The sequence below is a fragment of the Arachis hypogaea genome, chromosome 6 (assembly GCF_003086295.3).
Source record: "Arachis hypogaea cultivar Tifrunner chromosome 6, arahy.Tifrunner.gnm2.J5K5, whole genome shotgun sequence".
Taxonomy (NCBI): domain Eukaryota; kingdom Viridiplantae; phylum Streptophyta; class Magnoliopsida; order Fabales; family Fabaceae; genus Arachis; species Arachis hypogaea.
The window spans coordinates 6,176,194-6,195,272 of record NC_092041.1 but is presented as its reverse complement, the minus strand read 5'-3'; the positions used below and the strand labels follow the sequence as shown (position 1 = coordinate 6,195,272).

The following is a 19,079-nucleotide window of genomic DNA, read 5'->3' as shown; positions in this document are numbered from 1 at the left end:
ATAAATTAGATTTTCATAATTTGTTCTAGTTTATTATCAAATAAAATACAAAAACATAAAATTTGTGTCTCTGTCTATCAGTGTCTTATCCTATCCTATTTTTAGTGTCGTGTCCTATTCTCGAAAACAAACGCAGTCTAAACTCCTAATAAGGTCACATCACATTTATAAATCACCTTTAACTACCTCCATAACCATACTTATATTTTAATTAATTTTAAAAGGATAAATTACTACTGTTTTAATTCTTCCGGTTTGAGTTAAGTTATAATATTATTTCTAATGTTTGAAGCATCTTATTTTTATCTAAAATATTTTATTTCGTCTTATTTTAATTTTTTGGTCAAAATTGAATTATTTTTCTTTAAAAGAAATCCTTTTTTTATGAGAAGTGTTAGGGACAGTAACTTTTATAATTTATAGTTATTAAATAATTATCAATAATGTTTTTAATTGTATGAGATTTTATTCAATAATGTTAAATTATTTACTTTTTTTTGTTAGTTACATACCGATCAGAATTTAATAAAATTGCTGGCTTTCTAGACTTTTCCTTCTTTTATTATAACTTTCTTCTAGATAATAATAAAAATAATAAATGACCATTTGTACCCATGAAAGATGAAAACGATGACATTTGTACCCATGAAAAATCGAAACTAATCTTGTACCCATGATAGATGTTGTCCGTCTAACAAAAGTGCCCTGCCTTGGATCTGAACTTGGTTCGTGGGTTTCCGAACCTACGTGGCACTCCCACCCCCCCAAAGCTCCCAGCAGCATCAGACAAGCCAAAATTTTCAATCAGCAGCCTGAATCAAAATAGTGAAAACAGCAGCATGAATCAAAATAAACCTAAATCCACTATCCAACTCAGATTATCTAACAACCTAAGCAACTAACATGCATTTCTAACTAACCAAATTAAGCAAAATGAACTAAAAGCAATACAATGAAAGAAACAGAACTCAACAAATGAAAATAGAAACCTGAAAAGCAGAGAATGAACAGGTGAAGGGAATATGATGGCTAAATTGGCCGGGGCAGAAGCGGCGGCCTGGTAGTGGCACTGCTTCAATTGCAGCAGCGGAGAGTGAACGCAGCCATGAAACAGAGAAAAACGAAGGGGATGGAAGACACAGGGGCTGCACCATGTTCTGGTCGTTCCATGGGAGAACGGAAAACGGGGCTGGAATTGCGACGGTGCTAGGCTGGTTCGCGATGGTGAGACAGGATGACAGAGAAGGAAGAAGAAAGGGGGAAAGGGGCTCATCGTCGGTGTCGCTGTGGCTCGTCGACGGCGCGGCGGTTCGGCTAGTGAGGGAGAGGGAGGAGAAGGTGGCCGGTTCGTTGGTGTGGCTGAGAAAGACAGAGAACACGCAAAGGGGAGAAAAGGGAAGAGGGTTGCGGTGGCTCGTAGAGGCCGACGGTGATGGTTGGCGGAGCTAGGGTTCGGACAGGGGAGTGGTGACGGGTTGAAACGCCGTAAGGACGCTGCGGAGAAGGTTGGGTGTCGCGGCTGTTTGGTGGCAGACGAGAGGAGACCCAGAAATGGAGAAGGTGGTCGCTGCCGCTCAGGGTTTTGGTGGAGAGGAGGAGATGGCGCTGTGGTTTCTGGGCTCAGCGGAGGTGAGAAGAGGGGAAGAAGAAGAGAAAGGGGCGCGGCGGTGTGGGTTGTCGCCGGAGGTTGTGGTGAAGAAAGGTGGCTGTGGCGGTGCTGAGGTGATGGTGATGGAGGTTATGGTGGGTGGGAAGAGACAGTGATGGATGGGGATGATGATGAAGAAGATGAAGATGATGATGGTGAATGGTTGGCTCAGATATAGCTTTGGGGGGTGGAAGTGCCACGTAGGTTCGAAAATCCACGAACCAAGCTCAGATCCAAGGCAGAGCATTTTTGTCAGACAGCATCTATCATGGGTACAAAATTAGTTTCGAGCTTTCATGGGTACAAATGTCAGCGTTTTCATCTCTCATGAGTACAAATGATCATTTATTCTAATAAAAATCATAATTGCAATGAGTAGTTATAGTGATTTGAGAAAAAAAATACTTATTTTCTATTTTTTTAAACAAATATTTATTTTATATTTAGACGACAGACTTTTAAAAAAATTAATATTAAAAAATAAAGTATTATTGGCTTTTAAAAAAGATAAATAACATATTTTAAAAAAATGTATTTAAATATGCTTAAAATTTAATAAAAATATTTTATTAAAAAAACTTTTTTTTCAATTAAACAAAGGTGAGTTTGGATTGATTTTAATTTTTTTAAATATTATTTTTTAATAAACAAAAACTATTTTATATTTAGATAGATTTTTAAAAAGAATTTTTAAATATTAAAAATATTTTTTGCTTTTTTTTTAAAAGTAAAGTATTGTTGGCTTTTAGAAAATTAATTTATTTTTTTAATATAAGTATTTTTCTTAAAAGATGTATTTAAATGTGTTTAAAACTTAATAAAAGTTTTTATTTTTGATAAAAAAAATACTTTTTCCATTTAAATAAGCCAATTTAAATTAATATTAAGTCAATCCAAACTAATACAATAAAAAAACTAAAATATAACAAAATAAGTTATTTAAGATAAAAATAAATTAAAACGTTCTAAATATTAGAAACAAAATTAGAACTTAACCTAAACAATAGAGATGACTAAAGCAGTACTTATCCAATTGATAATTAGTCGCTGATTAAGAGCAAATTTAGATTATGCGTATTGCATTTTTACATCTCTATCTCAAATAATATGGTCTAGCCGTCTAGAGCATTTATAAGTACAGACACTATAATTTTTAGGAATAAATTAAATCCCTCAATTTTAATATAGCGTGAGCATCAATTAACCATGCAGCAGTGAAGTGTAAAGTGTAGCAATAATCTCTAGACATTTACCACAATTTTCTGATTTTGTTGGAATATCTTTTTAATGCTTTGTTAATTATACAGGCATATAGTGCAATTGGAATTACATATAATAATTATTGAATGGAGAGTGTTATGGCAGAGTGTTAGATAAACAACGATCATATTGAATAATATAAACAACCACCAATTAAATAAAAATACACTATATTTTTAAATTATCTACCTAAATCTTAATATTAAAATAACCATTCATACCCCTAGTAAAATGAACATCCGATATATCTATTATTCACATTATTTAGTATTTTCATTATCTACCTATATTTTTTTTTATCGAATTGAAGGACTATCTAATTCCACTTCAAAGTTAAAGCGAACATTACTAAACAATAACCAATATATACATGAAAAAAAAGAAAATGAAATATATAGTTATTACTTACTAGTTGCTACTGTGCTATACTGTTATGAAAATAAATTTATGAATTATTAATATGAAATCTATAGAACTTAAACATATATAGCGTGAAAATTGTACCCTTAAGTGTTCTAATTCATTATTCTTAGATGCATATATATGAATCTAATAATTAAGCATGAGAGGAGAATTGCTGGGATCGTAATTAATAGAACGAACTCATTGTTCATATGCATGTTACAAGTAGAAGAAGCATTTTCTTATGTATATATATATTGATGAACACACCAAGTTCACATCAATAAATAAATAAACAAGATGTAATAAATTGATAGAATAATATATAGTTGCATGTAGGGTAGGGTTAGTAGAAGATGAGAGTTGCAAATCAAGTTGAAGAAGGTTCACAGAAAGTACGGCTCCTACGGTGAGCAATGAAAGCATCAGCTTTCTTGTCAATGCCGGGTTCTGCAACACCCCAACGACCTTTGTCTTCGTCACTTGGCCACACTTTTCCCCATGAATCACACATTTCACACTGCCCTACTCCTCTGCTCTTCTTCCATTTGAAGACCCTCAAAACAAAACCAGACAAACTCATCAAAGAAGACTTCCCTTGCCTCTTGTTACCTCCCATCTCAACTTCTCAATAATCATAAATTCATAGTGCTGCTCAATTTATAGTGCTAATTGCTGGGGGAATAAATACTACATATATAGTACATTCAAAAAGGAGAAAAGTTTTTAAAATGTGATATTTTTCAAAATTGTCTAATTATAAAGAAATTATTTTTGAACAACTACTTTAACTTTTTTTATATATATTTTGATTATTTTTTTTGTATAACAACAAAAGAAAGAGAAATAAAAAAAAAACGAAGACTAACTCTTCTTCAGACTGATTTGATTCTGAAAACAGGACAGGACAAGACAAAACAAAACACAAAAAAAAGAGACACAAAAATTAGTATTTTATATTTTATTTAATGATAAGTTAAAATAAATTATGATTTTTATTTTGTTCATACACAAAACTTGGGAAGAAAAATATGAATACAAAAATTGCGAGAAAATATCATTATTTGGAGTTCGAATATATTTAATTAGGTACGCACTTGTTCATTTATTTTGTAAGAAAGTCAGCCACACCATTTGTCTTTCTTTTCATGAGATTAAATCGCACTGTCTAAGATTGATAAAATTTAATGTTAAAAATCTTCATGATTATATCTCTCTCTACTCTAATTTAGACAATCTAATTTACACTCAACTTTCTTGAATTCTATTTCCCAAGCCAGCGGCCAAATCGCAATCAATTTTATAATATTTTGATAGAGTAAAATAGTAAATAGTGAATTGTATCTAGCTAGGGAAGAATCTAACACAATGAGCTCGATGGGGTTCAATGGTTGGTACCACATTTTGGTAAAAGCTAAGGCACATTTTGTGTGGTCCGCTAGTTTTAGTTTTGTACTTGACACACACACACTTTTGGTGAAGACTACTGTCAATAATGCACGATTGTTGGTTATGCTTTGAATTTTGTACTTGCTTCTACTCCTATCAAGATTCACGTTATTACTTAAATTATTGCTTCTTTCTCATTCATGCACTTTATGCAATTCACTTTTCTACACTTTGTGCTGCTTATGGAATCAATTCTTTATTTTCATGGCTTCACGCCATTTATGTATAACATAATTCACACAACTTTCAATCTAACCTAACACTCGGCTGCATATGTTTGAATTTCTCCATTTAATCAGGTTCGATCGTTACTCCTCCCAACCTAGTAAAAGCTTACCCTAATTTTGTGCTCACTGAAGTTTTTTACCTAACACCCTACTCTTATTCTATGTTACTGATTAATTAGCTTCATATTATTCATGAGCGAGTATATATATAAAGTCTCCTATTGTCTAAAAAAATTACGATTATTTCAAATAACATTGGTTAATTTTGTCATTTTTATTTTTATCTTTTGTTGATTAAAAAATTGTATTTTATTTTTTTTACAGTTGTGTTATATATACAAAAAAAAACATTCATATAAAATACATATTAAAATACAAAATAAACACTAAAAATAAATTCAATATCATACATTTATACACAAACATATATTGACTGATTTGACCATTTCTTTTAACTAACAGATTATCTGTTTATTCCATGAAATTTATTAATTATGTCACGTTATTATTGTACCACTCAATTTATGATAAATAGAGCTATGCGTTCATTTGAATGAACTTCTTCAGAAAAGATGAATTAAAATAATGGTTAGATTTATCTGAATAATCAAAATTAAACATAAATTATGATTTCTTCCTTGATGGAAAGTCCCTGCAGGCTTGATTTGCATGTAATTTGGTAAAAAGGGATAAAGGAAACTCGACCACAACAGTGGCTGACATGAATCCAAATGTTAGAGTACGGTTCTATCTGCTCCTTAAACACTTCTTTGACCAACAATTCCAACACCTATCATTCACATTCACTTCATTTTTTATTCATATCACATTTATAAGTTTTCACCAAACTTCGGATAAGTGTAAATATCATTTGTTACTATTCTGGATATTGGCAGAGCAATAATTATTAGTTTATTACAAATTTTGTATCAATCGAGACCTTTTTTTATATTAAATTAAGCATGTTCAATTGTAAAATCAGTGATCATGATCACTTGTTATGTGCCACCTAGGTGTAAGAAAAGTATCTCTTTATCTATCTATTTATCTATTTATAATATATAAAAGCATATACCAATTCTCTCCGCAATAAATTTAAGCCATTTTTTCTTTACTAATAATGTCATATCAGCAATTCTAATTAATGACTTGGCAAAAGATAAAAACCAACCAATTACTATTTAGTAAAATTAGTAAAATGTTTTTAAAAAATTAAAACAAAAAGCTTTTATCTATTATTATTCAATTGAAACATCAAGTACTAATTAAATGCAATAAATATATATTAAAAGTATCATAATAATAATTATAAAAAATTTCAGTTACAAATATTCAAATTCTACAACTTATACATATTAAGACTCTTACTACTCTTTATTTCTTAATCTCTCATACTAATTGTCAAAATTTTTTGAATTTAATATAACATTTTTATATATTTTTCATTTTTATTCATTTATTTTTTTAATTATTTACAAACAGACAAAAAACCGCAAAAAAAAAGACAAAGTATAGCCATTAATACGAATTGAAAAATGAAAAAAAAAGAAAAATACAATTTTGTATAACTCTAATATAAATAACCTATGTCTTTTTTAAAAATAAATAAATTCAAAATCTATTTATAATATGTTCTCTAAAATATTTTTTAATATAACATTTATTAAAATATACTATATAGTATAAATAATCTATCTCTCCGTGAGTCTCACTCTAGTATTATAAATAACAAGTTAATTAAGAATATAATTTCAGTAATTATTATAGATGCTAGATAACTTACCTTTTAAATTAATTTTGAGTGACGAATTAAGCTATAATTTATAATTATCAGTCTTACAAACTTCTTTGGTATGCCTCAACTTCAACTAAGGTATAGATATAACTTGTTAGTTAATTAGCTTTACTAACTCTTTGGAGTTTTTTTTTTAATACAATATTGTAGATATCAAGACACTCCGATGTTTAAGTAAGTATTTATTCGAACAGCGAAGAGTTTTGTAAAATGATTCAAATGAAGTTATTTTTCTCATGTGATTTTACAACAATTGGGACAATGTGTCCGTTTTTACATTTATAGATCAATTACAAGAGAAGCTTTGAAATGACAAAGTTATTCTTGTTTATTGATGTTAACATTTATTTATTTGTTTGTAGTTGAGAGAGGAGTACATGATGTAAACTGTAATGAATAATATATAGTACCTAAGTACAAGAGATGGATGAGAGTTACAATGAAATAAAAAATAATTACAAAATAAAAGAAACAAAATTGTTACTTCTGGACATGATGAGCTGCATGGCAGTGAACTTCAGAGTCAGAAATGCGTTTCTTGTATTTGGCAATGAAAGCAGAGGCCTTCATGTCAATGACAGGATCAGCCACACCCCACCTTCCTCTGTCTTCATCACTAGGCCACACTTTTGTAACTGCCTTTGTCCCTTCTTCATAATAATAATTACCTCTCTGCCTGTTGTTTGATTTGAAAATGCTGAATACAGACATGAATGATGAAGATTTCCTTTGCCTGTTGTTGCCCCCCATGGTTAGATATGAATGAAAAACACACACACTAAGACTAGTGTGTTGTAGTGTGTTGAGTTAAGTAGAAGTTGGAGGCTAGGTGTGTCTCAATTTATAGGACTAGGCTAGCTTTGTGAAGCTGAGAAAAGGGTAGGGTGTGGAGAATCTGATTCAATTGTGAAACCATGCAATGACCAACATTCATGGTTCAAATGAAAACTGACAGTGGAACAGTGAACAATGTTCCAACTTTAATAAAAAGGCACATTTTCTGTGGTCCAGTGGTTTCTATTTGCCCTTCAATTTTCACTTCACCCTTTTCTTTATTTGTAAGACAGATACATTTTATTATTGGATCTTCATGCATGACTTTTGTGTACATTTGTACGTACGTACTAGAGTAGAGTAGAGTAGAGTAGAGTAGACTTATACCTACCTACCAAATTTCCTTTTTATGCACTCACTCTTATTATTGCTGGTGCACTAGGATTTATCCTTTCTCTCTTGGCTATACTAACATGCATTATTCACTCTATTGCAACTTTACAGCTGCAAATTTCTTCACTGGGCAACAATTTTTTATTCTAATCTTAGAAGCATAATAACTAAACTTTTAGCATTCATTTCACAAAACTTGGAATATAATGGCCTTTTCTAATAACAGAGAAAATATTGTATAGAAAGTAGGACTAATGAACTCAAGTTCTTTCAGATATACTAATTTCTTAATCTAAAGTTAATTAACTCAAAATTCCAACAAATTTTCCATCAGCTTGTATAAAAAATAATTTGTGATCAGGTTAAGATTTCCATTAAGGGGAAAAGCAAAATTGTATATGGATGAGATATTTTTGTGTGTTTACAATGACAATGCCTAAACATAAAATGAAGACAAGAAATGCATAACTTTAGCATAAAGAATAAGAGGAATTGGGTATTGAGTGAGTGAAGTGGTCAAAAAATGCTTTCATGTTTTTGTATTTTGGGGCATATAGTGATGAGTGTAAGGTTTAGGTGTTTCTCAAATATTTTAAGACAAAAAGAGAGTTCTGTTTAGGTGCTTTTTGAAACAAAGTTCATTATTCTTCTAAGCTATTCTCTACCAACCGTAGAAAAGTACTTAGTGCCTTTGAGATGGTGACCAGCTAAGAGATCAGAAGAAAAAGGTTCACAAAAAACAGTATTACATCACAAGTTTAATTTCAAAATTGCTGTTCTTGGAAGGAAAATGAACTTTGGTTCTTTAATTTCCATCATTATCTTATTGCCTTCAAGCTGTCATGAGGAATCTGCAAAAAATCTTAATTATATTAAAATTAAAATACCTTTTAAGGGCCAAGGTTTGGCATACCAACATGTACTTTTAGGCACACGGAACTGTATATATTATATGTGTATTCCCTTTTCTATATTTATATATAAAATATAATTAGCCCCTACAATAATATATTCCTTCTTGCTATTTTAAGCCATTGTGATGTGATGGTGCTTCTCTTTGCTGTAATCACATTTAAGAATAATGAGGACAATCTTATTAAACGAGTTTAGCTTCCTTCCATTCATATACTTTAGATAAAGATCATAGCTGTTATAATTAAGAAGAAAATAAGTTCACTGAATTGAGTATGTTATAAAAATTAAAGCAGGATTGTGTGAAAGCGATATCTATCTCATAACATCTTCTGAGAAGGTTAACTTCATTCCTAGGATTTTCAGCATAATGCTATCTATGTATGTATATAGAGCTATGTGAAAAGCAACGTGGAACTAAGCTAAAGGTTCTTTTGATGCAAACGTTTCATCATCACTACTAGCAAAAGCTGCAACATACATATAAATTAAATGATCTTTTGGTTTGGATAGACAAGTTTCTCTGTACAATTTATTCTCTTCCTTTTCGATATTCTAAAACTTTATATCTTGTACATATATATCTATCTAGTCTAGTACAAATTTGTAGCTATTGTGGGATTTATCTTAGAGATATTCGCATCTACTGCGAATAAAATAAAATGGTAATTAATTATGTTAAAGGGTCCTTAATTAGATATATAATTAGCATGCTTTAACTGTTTTTGCGCTTTAATTTTCGTGATGGATTAATATCTACATATAAGTGTTTTGTATTTACAAGCTTTACAAGTCTAAATGAAACCCATCCAATAAACGGGTTGCTTGTTACGTGCATTTTTAACAGAATTTTAAATCAATTCAAATCAATTAACGCACAAATATATAAGTTCCATTTTTCAAAATATTTCGTTTTTTTTCGAGTTTCTTGCCGAATTTGTTGGATCTCCTTCATGCTTTCTCTCTTTGCTTCGTTTTTTTTTATTTTCATGGTTTCTGAAATAGCATTGAAATCGTTTTGAAGATAATGGAACTTTAGAAATACACCCAAACGATTACATAAATACACCTAAATGGTTACAAAAATACACCCAAACGGTTACAGAAAAGATTATAGAAATACACCCAAACAGTTACAGAAATACACCCAAAGGATTACAGAAATACACCCAAAGGATTTAAAAAATACACCCAAAACAGGGAGAGACAATATATTTCTTCTTGAAATCTTTTAATGTTTTGCTGGTTAAGGATACATGGTAGAGACAATCTAGAAGAAAAACTTAGAAAAACAGTAAAATAGTACCTTGAATAATGTTTCTTCCTTTTTTCTGGTGATTTTTGATGGAGATTTGTATCTTTTCTTCTTGATTTCTTCTACTCTTTGCGAGGCGTTTTGATTGAGGAAGAAGAGGAAGAGTGAACGTGTTGTGGAAGGGGCGCTTATTTTTTTCATCATGGTTTGCGTTTTGATCGAGGAAGAAGACGAAGAGTGAATGTGTTATTAAAGGAGTGCGTGTTTTTTTCTTGGACTTGGAACAACTTGTATAACTTGTAAGCCAAAAAGCTTGTATGTGTAGCAGGCCTCTTTAGTGATATGGTCTCCATAGCAGATACAAGAAGTTGATATAAACTAAATAAACTGGTGCTTGTTACTAGTAGTAATCAATTGCATAATAAGAATTTTGATTCTTTAAATTTTGAATTTTTATTTTAGATGATAAAATGTGATTTCTCGTTCTTAAATAATTTTTTTCTCATATTTTCTCTTAATCCTACTTATAAAATAAATAGTGAGATATCACATTTTTTTCTCTAAAATAAAATTTAAAATTAAGAGGATCCAAATCCGGATAATAATATTCATCATTTTCTTTTATTATATTTTCTAATTAATAAATTTCTCTTCTTTAGTCACTAAACATAAATTTTTGGATATTCATTGGCCAATAATCAATAAGTAATTTCTAATTTTGTTCAACTACATCTTTTGATAAATAAAAATTATTTATAAAATATATCGTTTAAATAATTATTAACTAATTTATTATTATCTAAGTTCTATTTAAAAGTTTGTTATTAACTAATAAATTATACAAGGTAAAATTCAAATTCAATAAACAACTATCATTTATACTTGGAGTTTATTCTTAAAAAAAATTCTCACTCTTTAAGGGTGAATCATTTCTTAGTGTTAAAAATTAATTTTTCATCATAATTAGAGTCAATATGTTAAAAATAAATAAATAATATAAAATTATTGGGTTCAAATTATAAAAAATAAATTCTACTAATTAAAAACCGTTGAATTATATTGTCTTCATCTAACCATTAATCTATTTATGCACTAATATTAGTGCAAAATGATGTAGCATCAAAAAATCATTCACCTTTTTTTTAGTTGTCTACGGTATCTTTCAACCCAATAGGTCAAGGACTAATTTGTTGTGGATCTGAGTTCCATTTAAAGGTCTACCGTTGTGGATCTGAGCTCCATTTAAGAGTCTACTATTGGTCAATGAGTTGCTGCATGCACAAGATGGAATTCGAACTCTCAACACTTACTTAAAAGAACTAGTGAGCTGACTACTCGACTAACCCAAGTTGGTTTCATTCACCCTCTTTTATAGTTTGGGTTTTAGGCTTCTTTCAATTTTATGAAAGATTAGTTTAGAATTTTTTGTAGCAACAGAAACGGCCCAAACCCATATTTTCAAAAGTCAATAGTCAACACGGTCCATTCTTAATTAGTTAATTAATTTATGTTTTTCTTTTTCTTTTCTTTTTTTATTACAAAAATAAATCGGTGTGATCCGTTTATTTTCGTGATCAAATCTGAAATATCAATAAATCTGAATGCTGAAGACTATGCATTGAAATCCCAAAACATCATCCAACGCAAGCACCGTATCTTTGCCATAACAACTTTGAATTAAGGTATCCTCTTTCCGATACCATACACTCTTCTGAGCTAGGGTTTTCTCAATCCATACTCTCTATTTATTTATTTATTTGTTTATTTCACAGCTGGGTTTTGGTTGAATTTCAAAAGGGTTGTGCAAAATCCTAGCTTTTCAACCTGGGTTGGGTACTTTTAATTTTATGTAACTTGAACTACATGGATATATGTACTATATAGGCCTGCTTTTCAATTACCCGGAGCTTGTAATTTCATATGTATGTTCAAAAGCTTGTGTTTTGAGTAAGGGTTTTTGATGTGCTTGTTGATCCTATGTCAATAAATATCTTTGCATCTTATTGTTATGTTTGTTTCTTGTGACTTTGCAGCTACATGCATAATGGACTATCGTTGGACCAATGGCAGACAGGACACTGGCAGTGGCCGAGACAGGAGACAACATAAAAGAGACCAGGTACTAGATTTGATTTCTTTGTTTTGTTTGTTGAAGAAGCTGTTTGAGTTTTATATATATATTTTTATCTGCTACAAGTTGCTGATTTAAGAAAATTAACATTTGATACTGGTAAGTGGTAAATCAATTATGTCAGCTTGCACAACTATTGTTGTTATTTCATTTCTATATGTGTTGAGATGAAGTGCTTGTTACAGGCATATCAGGACTCCTTTGTTGAGAATTCGTTGGAGGATTTTCGTTTGCCGATCAACCACAGGCCAACAGAGAATGTTGACCTGGAAAATGTAGAACAAGCATCCCTTGATACGCAGTTAACATCATCTAATATTGGCTTCAAGCTTCTCCAAAAGATGGGTTGGAAAGGAAAAGGTCTTGGGAAGGATGAGCAAGGTCTGTTATTGTATTATTTTCATCAATAGTTATCAATCTCTTCCTCTCTTTAATCTACTTAATAGGAATGCATTTAGCCATTGTCTATCCTTGTATGCTGTGTGACTTTCATTAAGTCCTTTATCATCAATTCTTAGTGGTGTTGATGAACTCACAAGTTTTTCTTCCCGCTAAATCACTTATTGCAGTGGTATATAATACCCTATGAACATTCAAAACTTAAGAATGTACATCTCACTGTTTCTTCTTTCTTGTCCATACATCTGCATGTAGTTGTTTTCATAGACTATTGCAGCAATTATTGTAATTCTATCTGTTATATTTTTTCTTTTCGTAAATTTTGTATCCATTAAGAATAAGAATAGTTCCCTATGTGGCATTTAGAAACTCCATTTAGTGTTCTGCAAAGTAAAAACACTTTTGCAGAAGAGTTGCGATACTTCTCTTGTGCTGCTTCATTATTTAATTTGTTAATGGTGGGCTTGCACTTTACTCTCCTGGTAGATAGTCATTTTGGTAACAAAGATAATTTTATTTTCTTCCTTTTAAATATTAATTGTGTATGTTCCTAACTATGGGATGCTTTGGCAAAATACAATTTGGTTTTGCCATACACTTGGATCAAATGATTTCTTTGTTAAATTGTCCATCTAATTCGTGTAGGAATCATTGAGCCAATAAAGTCGGGGATGAGAGATCCAAGACTTGGGGTTGGTAAACAAGAGGAGGATGATTTTTTCACCGCAGAGGAAAATATCCAGCGAAGAAAACTAGATATTGAGTTGGAGGAGACAGAGGAAAATGTGAGAAAGCGGGAGGTATGCCTCATAATTTCCTTTGTAGTTGTTCTTAGTGCATGAACCATGTAGTAGTATTGAGGTTGATGTATCCATTTTCTTAAACCTGAACCTAGTAGCAGAAGGCAGCATATACCATATATGCATGTCTTTTGACCGGATTGGTATGTCATAAGGAACCATCAACTTTGGAAGATCTTGAGAATTTCCTGCAGTTTTTATTACCTGGTGGCTTCTTCTGCCCTGCTTCGTGCACATTATGAAAATTCAGGTGTTAGCAGAACGCGAACAAAAAATTCAAACCGAAGTGAAAGAAATTCGAAAGGTGTTCTATTGTGAACTCTGCAACAAGCAATACAAATTGGCAATGGAATTTGAAGCACACTTGAGCTCTTATGATCACAATCACAGAAAGGTAGTCAATTTACTTAAATACTAACTTGGTTCCCAAATTGGCACAAAATTTTATTTTTCTTTTAATGCAAATTCCTTGTGTGATTACAGCGTTTCAAACAAATGAAGGAAATGCATGGTAGTAGTAGCCGAGATGATAGGCAAAAACGAGAACAACAGCGTCAAGAGAAAGAGATGGCGAAGTTTGCTCAAATGTATCGCTCTTATACCTGTTCTACCTTTTGTGTGTTGATCTTTCTGTAGAGTTCTTTTAGTCCCTCTTGCCCCCTTATGTTTCTTCCATGGGTGGGTTTTAACTTCCTTCTTCCCATGTCATCTTTTACTCTGAATCCCTTAACACTAATCAGGGCTGATGCACAAAAGCAACAACGACTTCAACTGCAGCAAGAGTCTGGATCAGCATCAGCTTCGTCTGAATCAAAAACTGCTACTGCACTAACAGATCAAGAGCAGCGGAACACGTTGAAATTTGGGTTTTCTTCTAAAGGCACTGCTTCCAAGGTATATATATAGATCAAAGTTTTGTAAAGAAATCAGGATTTGGTCTCATGATGGTTGGGTATATGCTTAACATCTTTCATGGAATTGCATCATTGACTACTTGATGTTCTGTTCAAACTCAAGTCTTACAGTTCCTACCGAGACTTTTTTAACTATTCAATGTTGCGATATTTTTTTCGTCTAAAACTCAAGGTTTTCTGTCTAAAATATTTGTATGGTAGCACTGATTCTTCCCCCTAATTCATGCAGGTCTCGGTTGGTATCAAGAAGCCAAATATTGCAAAGAAAAAAAATGTTCCCATTTCATCGATTTTTGGCAATGATTCTGATGAAGAATAGTGGAACCTTACTCTTGCTGCTCTGACTCAGCATGATACTACCTGATATATCCTCCAAGTGGATTGGTTTATGTGAAATGTTGTATTTGATATTTGTCAGAATTGTCAGATCAAGAACATAATATTTGGGTTCTATTGATTTGGAGAGTTGGAAGTTGGGAGTTGGGTGAAAACAATATACCTGAAAGAAATATTATTCATGGGGTTGAATTCTGTGTCAAAGGATTATATGTGCGTGAAAGAAATATTATTGATGTGACGCTATTCTGTCTTTAAAGGGATTATTTATGTGAATCACTATCCCTGACACTTCACTTACGATATTGCATATGTTGTTTCAAATATGCATGTCTTATACGCCATTTGATTTTAAAAATGAACATCAAACCATAATACTCAATACCAATTTTATTCATAAATTAACAGTTTCTCTTTGGTAAAAAAAAAAATTGAAGAGATACATATATATACACTGGAAATCCTGAACAGTGTTAAACATGGAATGAAATGAAACTCTCTTAATGTAAAAAGCACAGTATTTTACTATTTTATCCTACATTCATAAATACATTTGTGGAATCACAAAGTGAACCTGAAATATAGTAGTAACAAGTTTTAAGAGCTGCTTTACAAATTACAACACGAGCAATATTATTACAACATCATGGAAGATAATCCTCCATAAATCTGGTTAAGCAGATTTAGCAAAACCAACTTGGAGATTCCCGTAGTCAAAGACAGTGTGATAGACCCTCATGAAAACATCCCCAAGAATCCTGCACACAAATAAAGTAGTATCACAGAAAAAGGACAAAGCTCAGTATCATGTGTAGTTAATCCCATACCAAAGCAAGTTTAAGCATAAATGCCTTTAAATTGATTGATAAATTAATATAAACAAGGTAATATACCAGAGAGGTCCCCTTGGAGCAGGAACATCAAGAGCAATAAACCCACTAAGGCAGACCTCTGTAATGCCTTCTCCAGTTCTCAAGATATACTGAAAATACCAAAAGCAGTTTTGGAATTAACACAGCAAACTCACGTGTTAGTGTTAGCTGCAATTCATAGAAATTAGAAAATAACAGCATAATTAGTAGTGAAGGTAATTTTCCAGTTCACTGAAATCCCAGGGCCTAACCTGGTCTGGTGTAAGAACGAAAGGTTTATCGCCAATAGTAAAGGTAATGTTTGGCATCCGAGAAAGACTATCACAGCTTATCACTGACTCTCCAGATGGGCTTGGCAGGCTCTCACAAAGCTGCCAATTTTCAAAACAAACACTCAATATATGCTTATAGCATACAAGTACGAACTACGGCTCAAGCTTGTTAGCCGGATGATTCAGAAGGCTTACTTGATTTACATAGTTGAATACTCTATCCTTCGTATTCTTTTGACTTAGTTGATTTTGGATCCAAATCACAAGCATCTGACAAGAAGAACACAAAGGAGTATCTTTGGCAGACACCTCACTCTGAACCTTTTCGGTCACCATCTCAATCCCAACACTGCACAGTAAAGGGAATGCAAGTAAATCTAGAAGCCTTAAGTAGGCCGGAATATTGCAGAACAAGCAAGGTAGGTTAAAACCTCAAAAACAATGGAAGCAGAAAAGAATACATCAACAGGTAAAAAGGCTTATCAAATAAAGGATTTCCAGACCTCTTTTTGCTAGAGCATAACCCAACTTGCGAGCATATTTCTCCTGGTTGTACCTGCAGACCCAGATAAAATTTATGTTCAATGAGTGGAGATGCATCTGGACAAATGTCGGCCACAAATCATGTTCAAATGTTCACAGGGAAGGCAGGAAAACATACCCCTGACACTAAAAGATCCCAGATCAACTCTCCATATTGAGAGACAACTTCCTTACACTCTACACTCAGAACTCCTTCAGCACCAATAGCATGGTTGATTTCAGCCACAACAGGCTAAAATCGATCACGAGTCAGTGTATATCATAGAACAGAACTCCGTGTGAGAGGGAAAAAGGAAAGAAAAAGAAAACCAAAAAAGAAGAGAAAAGATGCAAGCATGCAAGCACATACAGTTGGACCAGCAAGCAAGGATGTTCCAGAGTCCACAATTGCAGCGCAGCCACCCTCACAAACACCTAAAAATAACAATGATATTTGATATACATAAATATTACAGAATTTGGCGCACTTCGAAACAAAGAGCGAAGTTGCAAATTGTTAGAGAACAATAAATTCACCTGTTGAAACACCTCCAATATAAAAATCTCCCATCTCAATCTGAGAGAGAAAATTTTCACGTTAAAATTTTTCTGGTGTAAAGGATTATATTATACATATATAAAAGGAATTCCTAGATAAACTAAATCTTAAATTTTGCTAACCTGCCAGTAACCTTTTGTAGTAACTGGAACATAAATGTGTTCTCCTTTGAAGTGCTTAGGGTCAACCCCACCAAAAACTAGTTCACCACCCTTTTTCGCATTTGGATCCCCACTGAGCCAGAAAGAGAATACCTTCTCGTTGACAAGATTTTGATCCATCATCTTGTACCTATGGTTGTAAAAGAATGAACCATAAATTAAAAGGCACAGTAAATATTCATCATACTTAATCTAGCATGTAAACCAGACACATACAAAAACAAGAAAAGGGTCAAAATATATACCATACTGGCACTGATTTCTCGACTGAGATCTCTTGAAATCCAAGCCCAAGTATGCCGTCAAACTTCGCTGCCAGAAAGGTAAGACTTCCTTCACGAGTAGCTTCAATGAAATCCTGCAGATTATAATAGTGACACGTGTAAATTTGCTACAAAACCAAGCAATTTATGTTGGGAAGGAAGCTCATGAATAGAGTCAGTCTCTCACCTGATTCTTGACAACAGCATCACCGACTTTAACACTATCTTGACTGAAGAAACCAGATATTGATCCAGTACCATAGGCTATTTTACATGATGTTCCTGATTAAGAAGTTAGCAGTAGTAATACTATAATTCAGTGTTTTCATCAATCAAAGTTCAACATAGTGAACATGAATACTTCAAAGATAACATTACCATTTTTTATGTATGTTTTAGATTTCTTTGGCTTGTACCAATTGTGTGTATAGCAAGCAAGCTGGAAAAGAACATTAAGTCAATAGGATAAACTTGTATTTACAGGGTTGCAAAAGCACAAAAGTTAAGCAGTGAACTCACAGAAAAATAGCACTTGGAGGATGGAACCCAAAGGTTGGAACTGCCAGTATCAAATATGACAGTAAATGGCTGTGGAGGTGTGCCGATTCCGATCTCGCCAAAATACTGAGCATCCATGTAATTCTTCAAAGGTACTATATCTTCACCATTTGACCCAACAAAATACTTCTCATATGCACCCATGATTGGCCTTCCAGACATTAAGACTTCTCTCGCCTTTTTAGCAGCATTAATACTTTGAAGATCAAGAGGCCTTTTGCTCAGACCAACTCTCAGAAGTCCAAATGAGAAAGAAGGAAGAAGTGAACAACATGTTACAGCCCATAAACAGAAAACCAGTGCCAAATGCTTGGCCCCCATATTCAGGGAAAATCTGTCACCAAAAAGAGAAAAGAAACTTCAAGTAAGTTGCGCTGAATACAATGCTAACTTTACACAGTATAACAATAATGACACTATGAAAATTTAGTCTATTTTCTACACTACCAGAGCATCAGCTTCGTATACAAATAATAAGACATAAAATCAGATAAACTGATAAACAGAAAGTTAGATATTATTAGGCAGCTGCTGGCTTCATTTTCTTACTAAGCACTCAATGCTTAACGTGAAAATAGTTGACTTTCTAATATCTAAGCTACCACAGTGAGTTTTGAATTTGATCAAAAACGATTTTTTGTTTTTCCAGGTATGGTCAATAAGGCAGTGACGGAAAAAAGTCAAAGTTTAAAACGGGACCAAATCCTTTAACTAATGCTACAATTTCATACAGATCCCGAAGATACGAATAAGAATAGAAACATCAAATTCAAGACCAAAGAAAAAGGGAGAGCAAAACAAGATCGTATTCAGATAAAACACCGGGGATGAAGGATTATTACAGCAGAAGAAGTAAAGGAGAAGTCAAAGACGGAATGAAAAGAAAAATGAAACCTTTGTTGGTGGATTGAAGCTTGAAGCGCAGAGCTGAAATGGAAATTGAAAAAGGAGTGAGTGAGGTGCACCCAAAAGTTGGAAGGTCGCTAGTCGCTACCCAATATTAATAATCAATGTATCCTCCACGTTGGCCAAACCAGTTAGACGATAATTCAATTTCATCCATCAACGCAAATTTTAATTTAATTTTTAAAATTTTAATTATCTTTATTTAATTTTCAAATTTTATAAATATAATTCATATTAATTTGTATATTGTTTTTATTTTGACACTTAAATA

At 32.4% G+C, this 19,079-nt stretch overlaps 2 protein-coding genes across 2 annotated transcripts; one reads left to right on the top strand and one right to left on the bottom strand.

The window, feature by feature from the left end:
* The first annotated feature begins 11,589 nt into the window (after positions 1 to 11,589).
* Positions 11,590 to 14,971, top strand: LOC112695624 (uncharacterized). The gene is made up of 8 exons (XM_025748035.3): positions 11,590 to 11,797; positions 12,149 to 12,234; positions 12,432 to 12,627; positions 13,291 to 13,445; positions 13,696 to 13,839; positions 13,929 to 14,032; positions 14,186 to 14,339; positions 14,589 to 14,971. Exons 2-8 carry the CDS (start codon positions 12,160 to 12,162, stop codon positions 14,676 to 14,678), a joined length of 918 nt encoding a protein of 305 aa, XP_025603820.1. The 5' UTR covers positions 11,590 to 11,797; positions 12,149 to 12,159; the 3' UTR covers positions 14,679 to 14,971.
* A 96-nt stretch (positions 14,972 to 15,067) lies between these two features.
* On the bottom strand, positions 15,068 to 18,956 carry LOC112695623 (aspartic proteinase). Its single transcript, XM_025748034.2, has 14 exons — positions 18,797 to 18,956; positions 17,864 to 18,236; positions 17,723 to 17,783; positions 17,532 to 17,626; positions 17,327 to 17,439; positions 17,043 to 17,211; positions 16,899 to 16,938; positions 16,732 to 16,796; positions 16,501 to 16,614; positions 16,343 to 16,395; positions 16,035 to 16,188; positions 15,819 to 15,938; positions 15,589 to 15,677; positions 15,068 to 15,453 (listed from the first exon to the last, which is right to left on the bottom strand). The coding sequence occupies exons 2-14, from the start codon at positions 18,221 to 18,223 to the stop codon at positions 15,369 to 15,371; spliced, it is 1,518 nt and encodes a 505-aa protein (XP_025603819.1). The 5' UTR covers positions 18,224 to 18,236; positions 18,797 to 18,956; the 3' UTR covers positions 15,068 to 15,368.
* Between the last annotated feature and the right edge of the window lie 123 nt (positions 18,957 to 19,079).